The sequence below is a fragment of the Siphateles boraxobius genome, unplaced genomic scaffold, assembly GCF_051911475.1.
Source record: "Siphateles boraxobius isolate OS27281-9 unplaced genomic scaffold, OSU_SipBor_1 25, whole genome shotgun sequence".
Classification (NCBI taxonomy): domain Eukaryota; kingdom Metazoa; phylum Chordata; class Actinopteri; order Cypriniformes; family Leuciscidae; genus Siphateles; species Siphateles boraxobius.
Genome location: NW_027508866.1, coordinates 22,749,318 through 22,765,784, shown reverse-complemented (window position 1 = coordinate 22,765,784; position 16,467 = coordinate 22,749,318). Strand labels below are relative to the sequence as shown.

Here is a 16,467-nt window from a genome sequence, read left to right as displayed (position 1 = left end):
AGGAGTTGGTGACCGATAGTCTCCAGTGGGAAAAATATAGCAACGTCCCAGTAGATGCTTCTCCGATTGGACTGAACTTTAATGTACCCTGAATTAATGATAATTATTTGTTTCAACTTGGATTTTTTTTTATTACTATTACTTTTATATGTTCCTTGAGGTCCACTTATAATGTTAATAAAGTTTTATGCACAAAAAAAACAAATGTAGTAAATAATTTTATCCCTTAAAACTCATCTTTGATCACCAAAATAACATATTTAAATGTTTTTTCCTTGAATTTTTTTTAATTATGCCTTAAAATAGCTTGAATGTAACTCTACACCCTTGCCTAATTAAGTATGAATTCTATGAATATGCAAATTAGCCCCCACCTCCACTCACACCAGCTCAGAGATCAACTGGTTGACGGTCACACGTTGATCTGATTGGTTACACGGTAGTTTGTGGTGTCAGAAACGCCAGCAATTTCAAATCGTGTTTTTGAGACTGTCTTTGGTTCACTGCAGTTTTAAGGAGTAAATACTTTTTGTATTTGGTGCAATGGTGTTGGTGCAATGGTGTTGACTGATGAATTTACACATGGTTTCACTTAAAGCATATTAAAACACCACATCGACATATAAACAACATTAAAAACTTTATTTTCACCACAGGGGTACTTTAATCAATTATCTGGATTTAAATAAATAAGAAAAAAACAAAGAACGCCGGGTGGAATGAAGTGTGTAACTAAACACAAAACCCATGCTTCTGCGGCCTTGAGAAAAGGCTAAGGACAAGTGTTTTGAAAATTGTATCCATATTAATTTATGTCATTTACAGACAAAGCCTTATGAAATTGTTTATTTGCGGGTTTGTGAGGTAGCTGCTGTCAGACACAGCTGACTGCTTCATCGGTCAACAAAAGTTTATTTGTAAACTCTCCATTTCACTGCACCTCCTACACAAAACAACCTGCAGTCAAATGCTCCAAACGAATATATAAATCTCAGATGTGATCCATGACACCATTAAAAATAACCCATACATTTATTCCTGATGCTAGTATCCTGCTTAAGTCTCTACAGAAATGAGCAAATGAGCTACTTAAACTGGACATGTCAAAGCAAACGATGCTTTACGCTTCCATTTGTCCTGTTGTCGACAGACTGAAGTGTGTGAACTACATCAGAAACTGAAATCAAATCGGTATACGGTATCCAGTGTAGACAGCATTGGTGTTTATAATGGGTTCTATTGGCTTTTGATGCAACGCTCAGATCCAGTGTAGGCGTGTGTGAGCCGTTTAGTGTCTGAATGCTAGTGGGCGGGGCCTATGATGCGATGATGTAAAACTATCCGTCGATGTCTTGCTCTAAAGGCAGTCTAGAGCATATGTGCAAATGTGTTTGCCCGTGTGACGTCACAAATCCCACAATATCCAAAAAAGCCATTTTTGCAGCTTGATTAAATAAATGCTTTGTTTATAATGAGGAGGACGTTTTAAGCTATGAAACTTGCTGGATGTTTTAATGTTACAAAGAACCTCTTGCATGTCAAAATATCAAGGCAAATATGATTTCTCATGTCATAACCCCTTTAACAAAAAAGTATGCATGAAGGTCCACCCTAACCCCACCCCAAACCTAACCGTGAGTGGGGTGTAAGCAGATCGTATGAAAAAGTACAAATGAGGTCATAAAAATGAATTCGAATTAGCCACCGAACTGCCATACCATAAAATAGTTACGAATTGCCATGAGAGTCTATTGGTTTCTTGCATATGCATCTTTATTTCAGTGTTATTCCTGTCAACTAAAGAATACTAAGACATCATGAAATTAACAAATGTCTTTGATAAAATTGACTGGAGACATTCTCACAACATCAACAGAGAACAGCGCGTTACAGTACATTGTGTCCTCACTTCGTTGAACACTACAGTTTTCCAAAGACAAGCATTCAATCTCTGCTTCGGACCAAGCAATCGAACCAAATGAGGAAGCACCCTAATATGCAGCTGTGTAGAATAATAATTTGGGCCAATGAGATTTTACAGTGCACAGGTCTACTCAGTGCAATATGCTTGTCGGAATCCCAATTGGTTAGGACAATAACTCAAATTGACATGAAAGAGATAGATCTGATCCCTTGTTGAGTTTTGCCTGGTTAGGACAGGGTGTTAAGTTACAGATCCAGTGTTCCTGGAGTTCCTGAGGTCACTGTGCCGTAATGCTGTAAGTCCATAGCAATGCTAGCTCAGAAAAAGCACTGAAGGTGCTTTCTTTTGCCATGACCACACAAGGGGTGCTCTTTAACACCCTTGTGATCCATAAAATGAAAAATTGCACACTCTATGGCAGGGTATCTAATCCTGATCCTGGAGAGCAATTTTCCTGCATAGTTTTTCCTCCAACACACTAGCCTGCGCCTGGAAGCTTCTAGCAAAGCCACTTGAAGGCAACCCTGCAACCTTAGCTGAAAAAAAAAGCACAAAACCTGCTAATGCTGCGGTACTCAGGGTAGGAGACAAGAAGCCTTTTTTTTTTTTGATGTCAATGAAGGACCTTCACTTCACTGAATAAACCACTTTTGTGAGGAAATAGATGATCATTTAATAAATCGACAGCCCATCGGCTAATCTTCAACATGTTTGTTTTTAGTAATTTGTATTGGATTGATCCATTTTTAGTTTACAAAAAAAATAGTTTTAAAAAATTGAGAAGTCACGGACAATTGCGCGACAGTTATGGTTCAGTTTATGGCATTTCTCATTCATTCTATGGTATCCGCAAACAGTGACTTACTGTCGCACAACTCTGAACAAACTTCAATGACGTCAAGGCTATAATGTGATTGGCTATCAAGGCACACGTGATCCAAGTTAGCTGTTACGTTTGGTAGCCCAATGGAAGAGCCACGGACCCTCGTAACACCCAATAATAAGACCATCTCTGTTTCTAGTGATCCTGAAGACCCTGATTAGCTGGTTCAGGTGTGTTTAATTGGGGTTGGGGCTCAACTCTGCTGGAAGATGGTCTTCAGGAGCAAGACTGGACAGCCCTGCTCAATGGTCTTGTGGACTTTACAGAATTGCACCTTTAGGGGTAAAACAACTTGCCACTGGATCAGGTAAAGGTACAACTTTATTCTTTATCTCCACCTACAAGGTGCATAACCTTAGAAGTAATATGTTCCCTTAAGGTACTATTACGAACCTTTTAGGGATAAATCAGGTACAAAGATGTCCTTTTGAGGGTACAGCCCAAAAGAACACGCTGTTCTCCTAAAGATATATTTTTGAGTTATTTTTCTGAGAGAGTACAGACACAAGCAAGTGAGTACCACAAGAATGCAAGTCATTAAGTGTTTTGTTCATTGCTGAAACCTCAGTGATTGCCCCTTGAGAGGTTCGAACCTGCAAACTTTCGGCTACCAGCTCACAGCTTTGTCCACTTGAATACACCCTGTACTTATGTTTATAAAGATCATTTTAACTGATGGCACTGCTCTCCTTGCTAGTTTGTAGCTGTTATATACCACAGCATCATAGTGCATTAGGAGAGGTATTTGTGCACTGTCATAACTGTCATTTTTATTGTATTTCTGCACTCCTGGAGAATACACTTTTCTTGTATTAATTGGAATTGACTGTGTTGTGTGGTAGTACATGAGTGTCCCCCCTTACTATTTATATATGTGCAGGACTAGAAGTTGTTTTACACCTGCCGTTGATCACGGATAGAGTTGTTGTGCTTCATCAATACATTTGGTAGATACAATATAGAGTTCATTTTGGTTACACTAGCGATTTCAGGCCCAAACAAAAATGATCACATTCATCTAATCTTTCCTAACGATCCGCTAGCTGCCCGCCCCATAAGCAGGCTGTCAAAAAAACGCGTCTCTGTAGGCAGCCTAGGCTCTGAGATCTGCACACAAAAACAAATGGGTACAACCACCACTCAAAATCAAAATAAACAGTGTTCCAACTTCCAACCAATCATCAACAGCGGGTGTTGTTTGTTTTTGCGCTCGTGCACGGCGCCTATATAATTCTTTAAAAAATATGAGTGAAGCTCGACTAAACTCGGATAGCTCTAGCGAATATCAGATTGTAGGGGTTTAGTATGTGTGATTGGCATGCTAGTGAGCGAGTTGATTCTGACGAATTGGAATTCGTTGAGGGAGGGGCGAGCTAACTTGGTTTGTTTGGGATCTTGATTCAAACACAAACAGAAGTGACTTCACCCACAATGGCTGATACAACCTTTGATGCCAGGACAATCTAATAAAATATGTTTAACAGTTAGGGGAATCATGCAAAACATGCATAAAGTTGGGTCTTCACCTTTAAGCAAAAATGCATGGGTAAAACTTGTATGACATATACGACATCTGGTGAAGACCACTTGATCAAGTGATTAAAAGTCTGTTTGTAATTTCCGGATTAGTTTCATATAGCTTATTATTCTTGCACATATTGCACTCTTTTTGCCACTTATTTAATATGTACCGAATAATTACCGGTCTAATATCTGAAGGAGGAATTTGACATTTATTAACTTCCTGATCAAGAGCTTCCTTAGCAGCTGCATTCATTTTCTGAACGTCCAACATGGCCTGGAACCCAGCAAAAGATAATACTGAAGAACTGATTTAGTAGATAATTCACTTTGGTTAAGATACAGTCCACCAAAGGATGATCAATTTTTAAAATGTCCATTGCTTGAAGGCAAGATTTAGAGTCTGTAAAAATTATAGAATCATTTTGTTGAGTATTTTCAATATGTTCCAAAGCTAAAAGTAAAGCACGTACTTCAGCAGAGAAAATTGAGCACTGTTATGGAATACGGATTCTATAGCGTTGATGTCCAGTCACCATTGCTGCCGTTACACTATTTTCTACCCTCGAACCATCTGTGAATATAGGTACGTGAAAAGGGAATTGGCTTCTTATGTCCAAATATTGCTGTCTATATACATTTGGATGAGTCACTTCTTTCCTCTGATGAGCTAAATCCAAATTGATATTAGGCTTCTTTAATATCCAGGGAGATATAGAATTAAATTGTATTTGGTTTAAAATGTTGACATGTAGGTGCAAAGGTACTTATAGTCAGTATAATTTCTGTTGAGGAGCATCAAAATGAAGTTCTCTTACGAGAGGTTCTCTCGTATTGCGTAAGTTTAGCTTACGCTACGGGAAAGATTCATCTTCTCGAGATATTGAAGCCAAAAAATGATCCTTAATTTTGTATTCATCGTCACGCCGGGCTCACTGGTAGGCTGCAGCAGTTTCCCGCAGGGCAGCCAATGAGCACGCGAGATGGCCTGCTCTAGGTCTGCTAGCTGCTGCACTGCGTTGACAATGAATACAAACTTAAGGATCATTTTTTGGCTTCAATATCTCGAGAAGATGAATCTTTCCCGTAGCGTAAGCTAAACTTACGCAATACGAGAGAACCTCTCATAAGAGAACTTCATTTTGATGCTCCTCAACAGACATTATACTGACTATAAGTACCTTTGCACCTACATGTCAACATTTTAAACCAAATACAATTTAATTCTATATCTCCCTGGATATTAAAGAAGCCTAATATCAATTTGGATTTAGCTCATCAGAGGAAAGAAGTGACTCATCCAAATGTATATAGAGCGCCCGCGCCTTCATAGCGTCACATCCCACCAGAATGGGCGTGGCTTAGCATATAAACATAGGGGCTGTAGGCTGACTTCCCTGATTTTTGGTCTCTTCAGCAAGCTCTTCGCATCGCTGGATCTGAGTGAAGCCACCGCCGCCGTCGAACAGCGAACAACCAGCTTAGGACAGCGCTGAGGAAGCCGGCCGTCTTCGCCACCTTCAGCCATCCGTGCGAGCTACGCTATCCGGCGACGTATCCTTTACCTTGCTAAAACCTATTCTAAAAGAGCAGCGAGTGTCTTTTTTAAGACGCCTCGCACTTCCGGGGCTGCAAGCTCTGTGAAGCGCTTCCGCTGTCGACCCTGCGGGCTCGACTCGAAGCCTTCAACAACTCCTGCCCCTCCTCACCGACGCGCAGCTGCCGCTCACGAGCCTCACTGCAGTCGCATCTGAGGATGAGGCCGAGGGACACGTACAAGCACGCGGCTAGCTCTTTTTACGTTACAAGAGAGCTAACCGTGTCCCCTCTCGAGCTCTCTGCATGACCTGGATGGGCATCATAGGTGTTATATGTAGGTCCCGTGCCCACTACTCGTGCGCGCGCCCTCGTACAAACACTGTTCCAGTTCTGCTCGACCACCGAGCACGCGGCTAGCTCTCTTTACGTTACAAGAGAGCTACCCTGCCCTCGCGTCCCGGTTCGCGTCATGCAGCAGCAGAGCCCTCTCGAGCTCTCTGCATGACCCGGACGGGCTTGCGCGCCGCCGTCGAAATGTCTCGCCCTGTCAGTCCCCTTAGATAAGGCTACTGCAGAGGTGTATTTGGCAGCCAACGAGCCGGTAATGCAACCCGCTCGCCTGCACACATCCGCCGTTCTCGCGGCGACCCAGAGAAATCTCAAGTGAGTCGCAGTATAATGTCAGGTTAAGAATGTAAGTTACGTGCCCGCTCACGAGCGCTGACGCTTACTAACAGACACATCGCCTCCGAAAAGACGTGCGTGTCCCGCTGCGGCCGGACCGCCGTCAAAGTTTATTCCCTGCCAGTCCCCTTCAAACTGGCTACTTCAGTGGTTCAATTAGCAGCCAACGAGCCGGTTTGTTTACCCTCTCGTCTGCACACAAACGCCGTTTTCACGGCGACCCAGAAAAATCTCAAAAACAGTATAATATCTGGTCCGGCTCATGCCGTCGGTGTAAGTGTAGTGAAAGTGCCCACGCCCCAGTGTTCACCCCTACACATAAGCACTCCGAATCTCACAGAGCACACTCACATAAAGCGCAGAAAAGCCGCTCGAGTGTTGAAAGTAAGAAATGTGTCCACAAGTCTGTGCCCACTATCTCCCCGCTCTGTTACACGATCAAGAAAGCAGGTTATGAATGTAAGTCTCGTGCCCGCCAGAGTGCGTTCACGCTTGCTATAACAAACCTCCCCCCGGGCTCCGCCCGCGCGTTTAAGTGTTATCACAAAACGCAAGGCATTAATAAAACGCTCCCTATCCATTATGATCGGGGCGTCAAATACACTTGTAAGTCTAGTGCCCGCGCACACGCGCTCACGCTTACAGGAAGCTTTTCCGCCCGGAGCGCTGTTCGCGCGGCAAAAAGTGAAAAAAGAATGTACCCCATCCCTTATGATTGGGACATCTCACATAAATCAGCCGGTTTCGGCTTTCAGCGAGCAGCCATTGCCCAGAACCGAGAGCGCGCGCCGCGCTTTCGGCTCCGGGTCAGTTTTACAAAAGAAAGCAGGTTATTAATGTAAGTCTCGTGCCCGCCAGAGTGCGTTCACGCTTACTAACACTAACCTCCCCCCGGGCTCCGCACGCGTGTTTAAGTGTTATCACAAAACGCAGGGCATTAATAAAACGCTCCCCATCCATTATGATCGGGGCATCAAATACACTTGTAAGTCTCGTGCCCGCGCTCACGCTTACAGGAAGCTTTTCCGCCCGGAGCGCTGCTCGCGCATCAAAAGTGACAAAAGAATGATCCCCATCCCTTATGATTGGGACATCTCACATAAATCAGCCAGTCTCGGCTTTCAGCGAGCAGCCATTGCTCAGAACCGAGAGCGCGCGCGCCGTGCTTTCGGCTCCGGGTCAGTTTCACAAAAGAAAGCAGGTTATGAATGTAAGTCTCGTGCCCGCCAGAGTGTGTTCACCCTTACTAACACTAACCTCCCCCCGGGCTCCACCCGCGTGTTTAAGTGTTTTCACAAAACCCAGGGCATTAATAAAACGCTCCCCATCCATTATGATCGGGGCATCAAATACACTTGTAAGTCTCGTGCCCGCGCACACGCGCTCACGCTTACAGGAAGCTTTTCCGCCCGGAGCGCTGCAAGCGCATCAAAAGTGACAAAAGAATGTTCCCCATCCCTTATGATTGGGACATCTCACATAAATCAGCCGGTTTCGGCTTATCAGCGAGCAGCCTTTGCCCAGAACCGAGAGTGCGCGCGCCGCGCTTTCGGCTCCGGTTCAGTTTCACAAGCCCGCAAATGGCGGCGATCTGAACCCGGAGGCCATTCGCCCCCTAGCGGCTCACATAGCTGCGTGGGAAACTATCCCAGGGATTTCAGAATGGGTGCTGAGCACAATAAAGCAGGGCTATACACTTCAATTCATTCGCTGTCTCCCGCGCTTTCAAGCCCGGACCGCGACGATAGTGAATGCGGAAGTAGCACTCCTACTTCACGTAGAAATAGCAAAGCTGCTGTGCAAAGGGGCGATAGAAAAGGTGCCGCCTTCTCTGAGCGAGTCAGGCTTTTACAGACGATATTTTTCTCGTACCCAAGAAGGACGGAGCCTTCAGACCTATCCTAGATCTGAGACATTTGAACAAAGTGCTTGCGAAAAGGCCGTTCAAAATGCATGCGACCAGGAAAATCCTCGCGCACGTTCGCCCGAGGGACTGGTTTATTTCTCTAGATCTGAAGGATGCCTATTTTCAGATTCAGATAATACCCCGTCACAGGCAATTAATGAGATTCGCCTTCGACGGTCAGGTATATCAATACACCATTCTGCCGTTCGGCCTGTCCCTAGCACCCCGTACATTTACGAAGTGCATGGACGCGGCGCTCGCCCCCCTGTGAAGTCAGGGGCTGCGAATAATGAACTATCTTGACGATTGGCTGATATTGGCACAGTCAGAGACAGAACTGCTGTCTCACAGAACAGATGCTTCTCAGTCACCTGGAAAGCTTGGGTCTCACGGTCAACTGGACCAAGAGCTCTTTACTGCCCAGCCAGTCAATTTACTTTTTAGGAATGGAACTGGACTCGGTGACCATGACGGCTCGTTTATCGACACAGCGCGCGCACCATGTACGCCACCTAGCCGCATCTTTCCAGAAGGGCAGCTTTCTCCCTTTGAAAACATTTAAAAGGATGTTGGGCTGAATGGCATCAGCTGCAGCGGTGCTTCAGCTGGGCCTACTGCGCATGCGCCTGGTCCAACGCTGGTCGGCCAGAAAATCAGAGTGACTCAGACCTGCATAGCGGCTCTGCAGCCCTGGTTAGTAGCCGACTTGTACCAGCAGGGAGTGATGATGGGAACCATCTCTTATCGGAAAGTCATTTCGACAGACGCGTCCAACTCGGGTTGGGGCGCGCTGTTCGAGGGCAGACCGGTCTTCGGCCAGTGGTCAGACCAAGAGAAGTGTTTTCACATAAACTGTCTGGAGATGATAGCGATCGAGAACGCGCTGAAGCGCTTCCTCCCATTCATACAGGACCAACATGTTCTTGTCCGTTCGGACAACATGTCTGTAGTATCCTATGTAAACCGTCAGGGCGGTGTCAGATCCAGAAATCTCTGCAATCTGACGGAACGCCTCCTTATTTGGTCTCAGATGCACCTGCGCCCGCTGAGGGCGGCGCATGTGCCTGGCCATTTGAACGATGGCCCAGACAAACTGTCCAGGGACAATGTTCCCCCAGGGGAATGGTCCCTGCACCCCCAAACAGTCCAGAAGCTGTGGCGCCTATTCGGCAGAGCGGAAGTCGACCTATTTGCGTCAAAAGACAACGCTCAATGCCTGACGTTCTTCTCGAAGGACGGGGACGCGCTGCCCCGCTGGCGCAGCCTCCCGCTATATGCTTTCCCTCCGGTCTCCCTGTTACCACAGGTGATCAAGAGAATCAGGGAGACGCCCCACTCGGTGCTCCTCATAGCCCCGCGTTGCGAGAATCAGATTGGTTCCCGGAACTAGCACGGCTGTCACATACAGCACCGTGGCCGATTCCGGTGAGGGCAGATCTCCTCTCTCAGGCTGGCGGCACGATCTGGCATCCCTATCCAGAGCGCTGGTCTCTGCACGCATGGTTGATCAATGGGAACTCGTTGTCCTGCCAGAAGGAGTGATGAACACGATCACGCAGTCTAGAGCTCCTTCCACGAGAAGGCTCTACTCGTCTAAATGGTCGGTGTTCTCCGGATGGTGTACCGACAGAGGTCTGGACCCACGGACATGCGGGGTGGCGCATCTGCTCACCTTCCTACCAGAGCTGTTGGATAATGGGAGGTCCCCATCAACGCTCAAAGTATACGTGGCGGCCGTGGCAGCGTTCGCAGAATCGACACACGGCCAGTCACTGGGAAGACATGAGTTGGTCATCCGCTTCCTTAGAGGAGCTAGAAGGATGAACCCGCCGCGCCCCTCGTCGGTTCCTATGTGGGATCTTTCATTGGGGTTCGAGGCCCTGAAAGCCTTTCCATTTGAACCACTAGACTCTGTGGGGTTGAAATATCTATCACTGAAAGCCGTCTTTCTGACTGCACTGTCGTCAGTAAAACGTGTGGGGGACCTGCACGCGCTGTCTGTTAGCATGTTGTATCTTGAGTTCAGGCCGAATGACTCTAAAGTCATCCTCAGACCTAGACATGGCTATGTTCCTAAAGTGATGGGCACTCCATTCAAGGCGCAAGTTATTTCGCTGTTAGCTCTGCCAGCATCTGACAGCGAAAGTACTGTGAATCTCCTCTGCCCTGCCAGGGCGCTGATATTTTACATTACGCGCTCCGCCTCCTTCAGGCGTTCAGATCAGCTTTTTTGTTTTGTTTGGTGGGCGCACCAAGGGTCTCGCCTCCTCGAAACAGAGCCTGTCCAGATGGATAGTGGACGCTATACCGGCTGCTTACGCGTCAAAAAGTCTGCAATGCCCTCTGGGCATCAGGGCTCATTCCACGAGAGTTATGGCCTCGTCGTGGGCATGGTCCAGTGGGATTTCTATCCATGACATGTGTAGCGGCGGGCTGGAGCTCCCCGTCTACCTTTGTCAGGTTTTATAACCTAGATGTTCCTGCCTTGCAGGCTAAACTGTTTTCAGTGTGAAGGAGAGGTGTATTCTGCCCAGATCATCCTGCTCAGATCACTGTCACGTGACTCAGCTCTCCTGGTTGAGCTGCACTAGTAGGGTATGTGCCATGTGCCTATACAGACCGGCGCGCCCTTCATTGGGCGTGACGTCACACCGGGCTCACTGTTAGGCTGCTGCAGTTGCCCGCAGGGCAGCCAATGAGCACGCGAGATGGCCTGCTCTAGGTCTGCTAGCTGCTGCACTGCATTGACAATGAATACAAAATTAAGGATAATTTTTTGGCTTCAATATCTCGAGAAGATGAATCTTTCCCGTAGTGTAAGCTAAACTTACCCAATACTCGTTCCCTCTCTAGAGAGAACCGAGGTTAAGTAAGCAACTGAGTATCGTTTTAGCAGATATTAAGCAGATAGGAATAAGCAATGACCAGCAACAGCTGGCCAAAAAAACAGTCATCCAAAAACTCAGCTGTCACACAAGATTGTGTGTTCCCTTCACATCTATTCATTAGCATGTAAACATGGGACAGTGGATATAAATGAATATGCATGTTGCTATTGAAAAATCAACTAATAAGATGTAGAAAAGGATGATATTGCACATATTGTACAAAAATTAGAGGGCAAAATCCTTATATGAAGGTTAGCCAATCACAACCAAGGCCATTTATCTAGAGAAGAAGCAAAAAGGCTGTAAAACAGTCATATAAAACTAAATGATGGCTATTTTTATTGCAAGAAATATAACTAACATTATAAGTGGGCTTTGGATAAAAACATTAAATGATAAAGTGTGTAGGGTTCTGTACCATTAAGCAGAATTCCTTAGTTAAACTGAATCTATAGTCTGTCAAAAAGCAATTGAGGCTCAGGAACTCTCTCACGCTCATAAGTTAACTATCTTTGGGCACAAACATCTTAATTCGCTGCATTCATATCCCTGGAAGCCTTTGAAGTGCTCCATCATTCCCTTGCAGGAGCATTAATGTGTCCAGAGAGGCCAGAGGAGCGCTCCACACTGCCTGCCATTGATCAGCGCTGAGACGCCCTGACTGAAGAGCATCTCCCAATTGATCCAATTAGCACTGATGAGGAAGACTGGGACAAAACCCAATCGAGCGGCGTCCCCGCCTCTGACTCCTTTAAACAAACACAATCTTATGCAATCACATCCCTGTGACTCCATCATTTCTACTGGGAAAGTTTCTTCTGGCGACAAATGGTGCAAATGTTTCATTAAATTGCTACACCCCCCCAGAGAGTCACAGTGAGAAAAAGATCAGTCTCGTTTTTAAAAATGAGTCGTGTGTCTTACGACTGCATTTTATTGCAAAATGAATTTCAGTGCTTTGCTTGTGAATGCAAAGTGACAGGTGCACCAGAAATAGAAGGACGAGATGTACTAACCTGCACCCATGTGTGCGCATCACCCAGCTCCACGATCATATCCGCCCACCTGTCAATCACTCTGCGGATCTCTGCAGGCTTCATGAGCGGAAGGGTGATGTCAGACCAAGGGTGGAAACACATGACCTTACTGACAAACAAACAGGAAAACAACACATTTGGTTAAAACTTCCCCTAAAAACATTATAATATTATTAGGGCTGGGAAAAGATTAATTGTGATTAATCGCATCCAAAATAAAAGTTTGTGTTTACATAATATATGTGTGTGCACTGTGTATAATTATTTTCTATATATAAATACACACAGATGCATGTATACATTATATATATATATATATATATATATATATATATATATATATATATATATATATATATATATATATGACCATCTATATATCCATCCATTCATCCATCCATCTATCTTTCTGACTGTCTTTGTCACCTATCTATCGGTCTGTCTTTCTGACCATCTTTCTTTTCTTTCTGTCGCCTATCCATCTATCTATCTATCAAACTCACATATACACCTGTCTGTCTGTCCATCATATGTACCTGTCAGTCTATCTATCTGATCATCCATCCTTCCAGCTCACTTGTCTTCTGTAGTCGTGGTCTAAGCAGCATTTATCATAAAACATACAGTGTACATGTTACACTTCACCTTCAACTATCAACGGCAGAGTTATGAATAAATTCATATTGTATTTCTGTCTATGCTCAGCCCTGAATGATACCCAACAGCTGTGCCTGCAAACTTCCCAAAGTCTCCTCTTTCAGGCTTTATGTGGGTCAGCCAGTTCTCTCTATTTAGTGTCCTTGACTTGTTTGTGCCTCGAGCGCTATTCTTACTACTTTGAAAACAATGTCAGATCCCAAAGCATTAGAGTTGAGCGTCAGTTGGTGGGGCGTGCGTGTTTGTGGCCTCTTCTGCTACGCCACTAATTGGATGGTTGCACACACAGGTGCCGTTTTAGAACAGCCGTCTGTGAAGTTATCTTCTGCCCTCAAAAATAGTGCATAAAATGGACCAGCGTGGAGTCGATAAAACGGAAAGCACTAGGGATCATGAAATCAGGGTACTAGACGATTCAATGGTGTCTCTCTCATAAGACATGTCCAAGTGACAATCACTGTGTGCACAAATAAAAGGCCTGAATGTCTTTTTACAAACAGACTTATATACCAAATCCACTTCTTTGATGACAGCACCACCTAGTGTTAACAATATGAAATGGCCTCAAAGAGATAAAACTCATCTGTAGAGTAATTAAATATTGCCAATATCACACTTTGTCTGATTTGTCTTTTTAAGCTGCTGAGGTATTCAATTTACTTTACAGCCAAAAAGTTGGCAAATCCTGAGTATTGTACAATTCAAATCCAGCATGTATTATGCATAATAAAAATGTTTTATATAATTAATAGAAATAAAAAATACAATTCTAAAATATTAATACCTGAAAACTTGGACACGTTTGTTGCTTAATTAGTGATTTAGGAGAAACTTGTTATACAGGGTTAAGTGCACTTGACATGAACTTTCCCTGGAGTAAAATGTTGTTAAAGAGGGTATATGTAAGAATTGTCATATAATAATCACATTTTCACCGTCAGTGTGTGAACAGCTTGTAAACGAAACTTAAACAAGACCTTCCCTAACTTCCTAGGTTATCTATGAAAGCCTTTAGACCGTTCAGATTAGACCCATTAAAAACATCTGTCTGTAATTATCAGAAGACCTGAAGATCTTAATTAGCTACTAAAGTCCACACTAATACGTTTTCCTTTGAAAACGCATTTTTTCTCTACGCTTTGGCCTTCCGTCCACACTGAGAAGGCGTTTTTGTCCTGTGAAAACTGAGCTTTTTGAAAACACTTTCCAGTGTCGCAGTTTGAAAACAATGACGAATGTTTAGTCATGTGAACTGATAGATATGCATGTTTATAGATCTATTGTGTCTGTTATGTGGTATTCACTGTCACACTGTTGCTAAAATATGTTATTCTGCACACTCTTCATATCACAGTCCTGCAGAGATGATTGTCCTGGGCAAAACATGAGAACAGTGGCATTTTAGACCAAAAACACAATGGTGAGTCAGTGCGACCTGGACGCATCAGTGAATGGTGAGATATTTTGCTGAATAAAATAATCCTGCCAGAAGAATTGTGTGATAACTTTATTATTTTATTATTATTTATTATCATATCAGTGAGCTTTTATGAGGGTTTATGCATGTGCTGTAAGGTGAATTTAGCGTTTTCTGAAGTTTCAGTGTGGATGAGAAATGTTTGGAAACGATAATTAATGCTTATACAATGTTCAGGATAATGCCGAAAGAGCTATTCTGTACTGTGATGTCAATATGTCATGCAAAGAAAAGGGATTCAAACTATAGTCTCACATAGCCAGATTTATATAGTCTATAGTCTTAAATATACTTTATAATCAAACTATCATAAGTGTGATTTTGATTACCTCATCTGTCGACATGAAGCCGGTGAATCGCAGAACTGGTGCAAACATATCCACATCGCTACGATCAGATGTTTTAACTGCTGTTTTCACACCGCTGTTATTTTTGTTGTGTGTTTATTTTGTTATTGAGAGGAAAGCGTGCAGCACATATTTGCATATTCCTCTAAACCTTACTCTCGGCAGTTTGGATGGCGTGGGGATGTTAGTTAACACAATATATAATATCACTACAAATTCAAAGCAAAGAACAAAGAAAAACTTTGCAGTGACTATATCGGGCCTCGAATCACTTTCAGTCTCGTGTGTGTTACGTGTGTGAGTGCCAACAATAAGTAGCTGGCTGCAGTTCACTTAATGGCCACCGGTGTCGCTAACAATAAGGGTTTCTGAATTCTACATATAGCCCCTTTAAGTGTAAAAAAAAAATTTGGTTACAGATCTTTAATAACTCAATCATACATAAATAATTTTAAAGATAAATCAAAAGCACAAAACCAAAGTGAGAATGTGAACAATGGTGATTCTATAAATAATCCACTTTATATATACGAGATTCAAACCGAACCGAAAAACCGCACTGCAGAACCCACAATACGTATCGCGATTCTCTCATGGCGTACCGAACACGCCCGCCCCCTGCTAACTGGACCTTAGTTCGTGTAGCTAGTAGCTACCAGTGATGCGTGGGTCAATGTAAACAACCCGCACTCGATCGAAGTTTTCAACTAACCCAGCCGCAACTCGGACCGCAAAAAAAGAAAGAAAATATTATACCGACCCGCTTCCTCACCCGCATTTTGTTAAAGTAGTAAATGCTCATCATAGCGTCATTGGGCCATAGACGTAGGAACTAGGGGTGAGGTGCGATGTCCGATGTTTATGTTTAACTGAGAGAAAAGTGTGAAAGCCCTTAGGAGCACAACTGTTCTTTTTCTGAATGATGTATGATATAGCCTAGTGTTATTTAATAAAGGCTTGATGTATACATTTATTTCGTTTCATTTTCTTAACAATTAAGATGCTGCATGTGTTATCCAGTCTAATCGAAGTGTGCGTCTCTCCCCCGACTTTCCCAACAAAAATCCCTCCCCCCTCTCAGAAAATACATAAAACTACTCGGTTACTCACGTAACCTCAGTTCCCTGAGTTAGGGAACGAGTATTGCGTAGCTATACGCAGTGGGGAAACTCCTTTTCCTCAATTTACTGAAGCCTTTATGTAAAGCGCATTTGCAGCTGCACAGCTAGAACATGAGCGTCTGGCTCGCTCATAGGCTGCGCTGCGGCAACTGCACATCCAATGGCGCAGGCGCCTCTGACGTGCAACCAATGAGATCACTCTGCGTCATACACGTCAGAGCCCGCCAAGGGGGCGTGACCTCAGTCTATAATAGCCCCCGAATTCGCCATTATAGCAGGTTTAACGACTGAAGCGACAACTTGCCATGTTACCATAGTGCGGCTGGCTACGCAATACTCGTTCCCTAACTCAGGGAACTGAGGTTACGTGAGTAACCGAGTAGTTCCCTTTCGAACGGTCACTTCGTATTGCGTAGCTATACGCAGTGGGGACGCCATGCAAAACGCCGCACTGAGTAACTGGCTGTCACTGCAACTCAGGAC

The 16,467-nt window shown here is 44.2% G+C and overlaps 1 protein-coding gene across 1 annotated transcript in view; it reads right to left on the bottom strand.

Moving 5' to 3' along the window:
• Nucleotides 1-16,467, bottom strand: part of galt (galactose-1-phosphate uridylyltransferase) — a 133,676-nt gene that overhangs the window by 105,208 nt on the left and 12,001 nt on the right. The window contains exon 5 of the mRNA XM_077243233.1: nt 12,362-12,491. Coding sequence (XP_077099348.1) covers nt 12,362-12,491 — 130 coding nt within the window. The remainder of the gene's footprint in view (nt 1-12,361; nt 12,492-16,467) is intronic.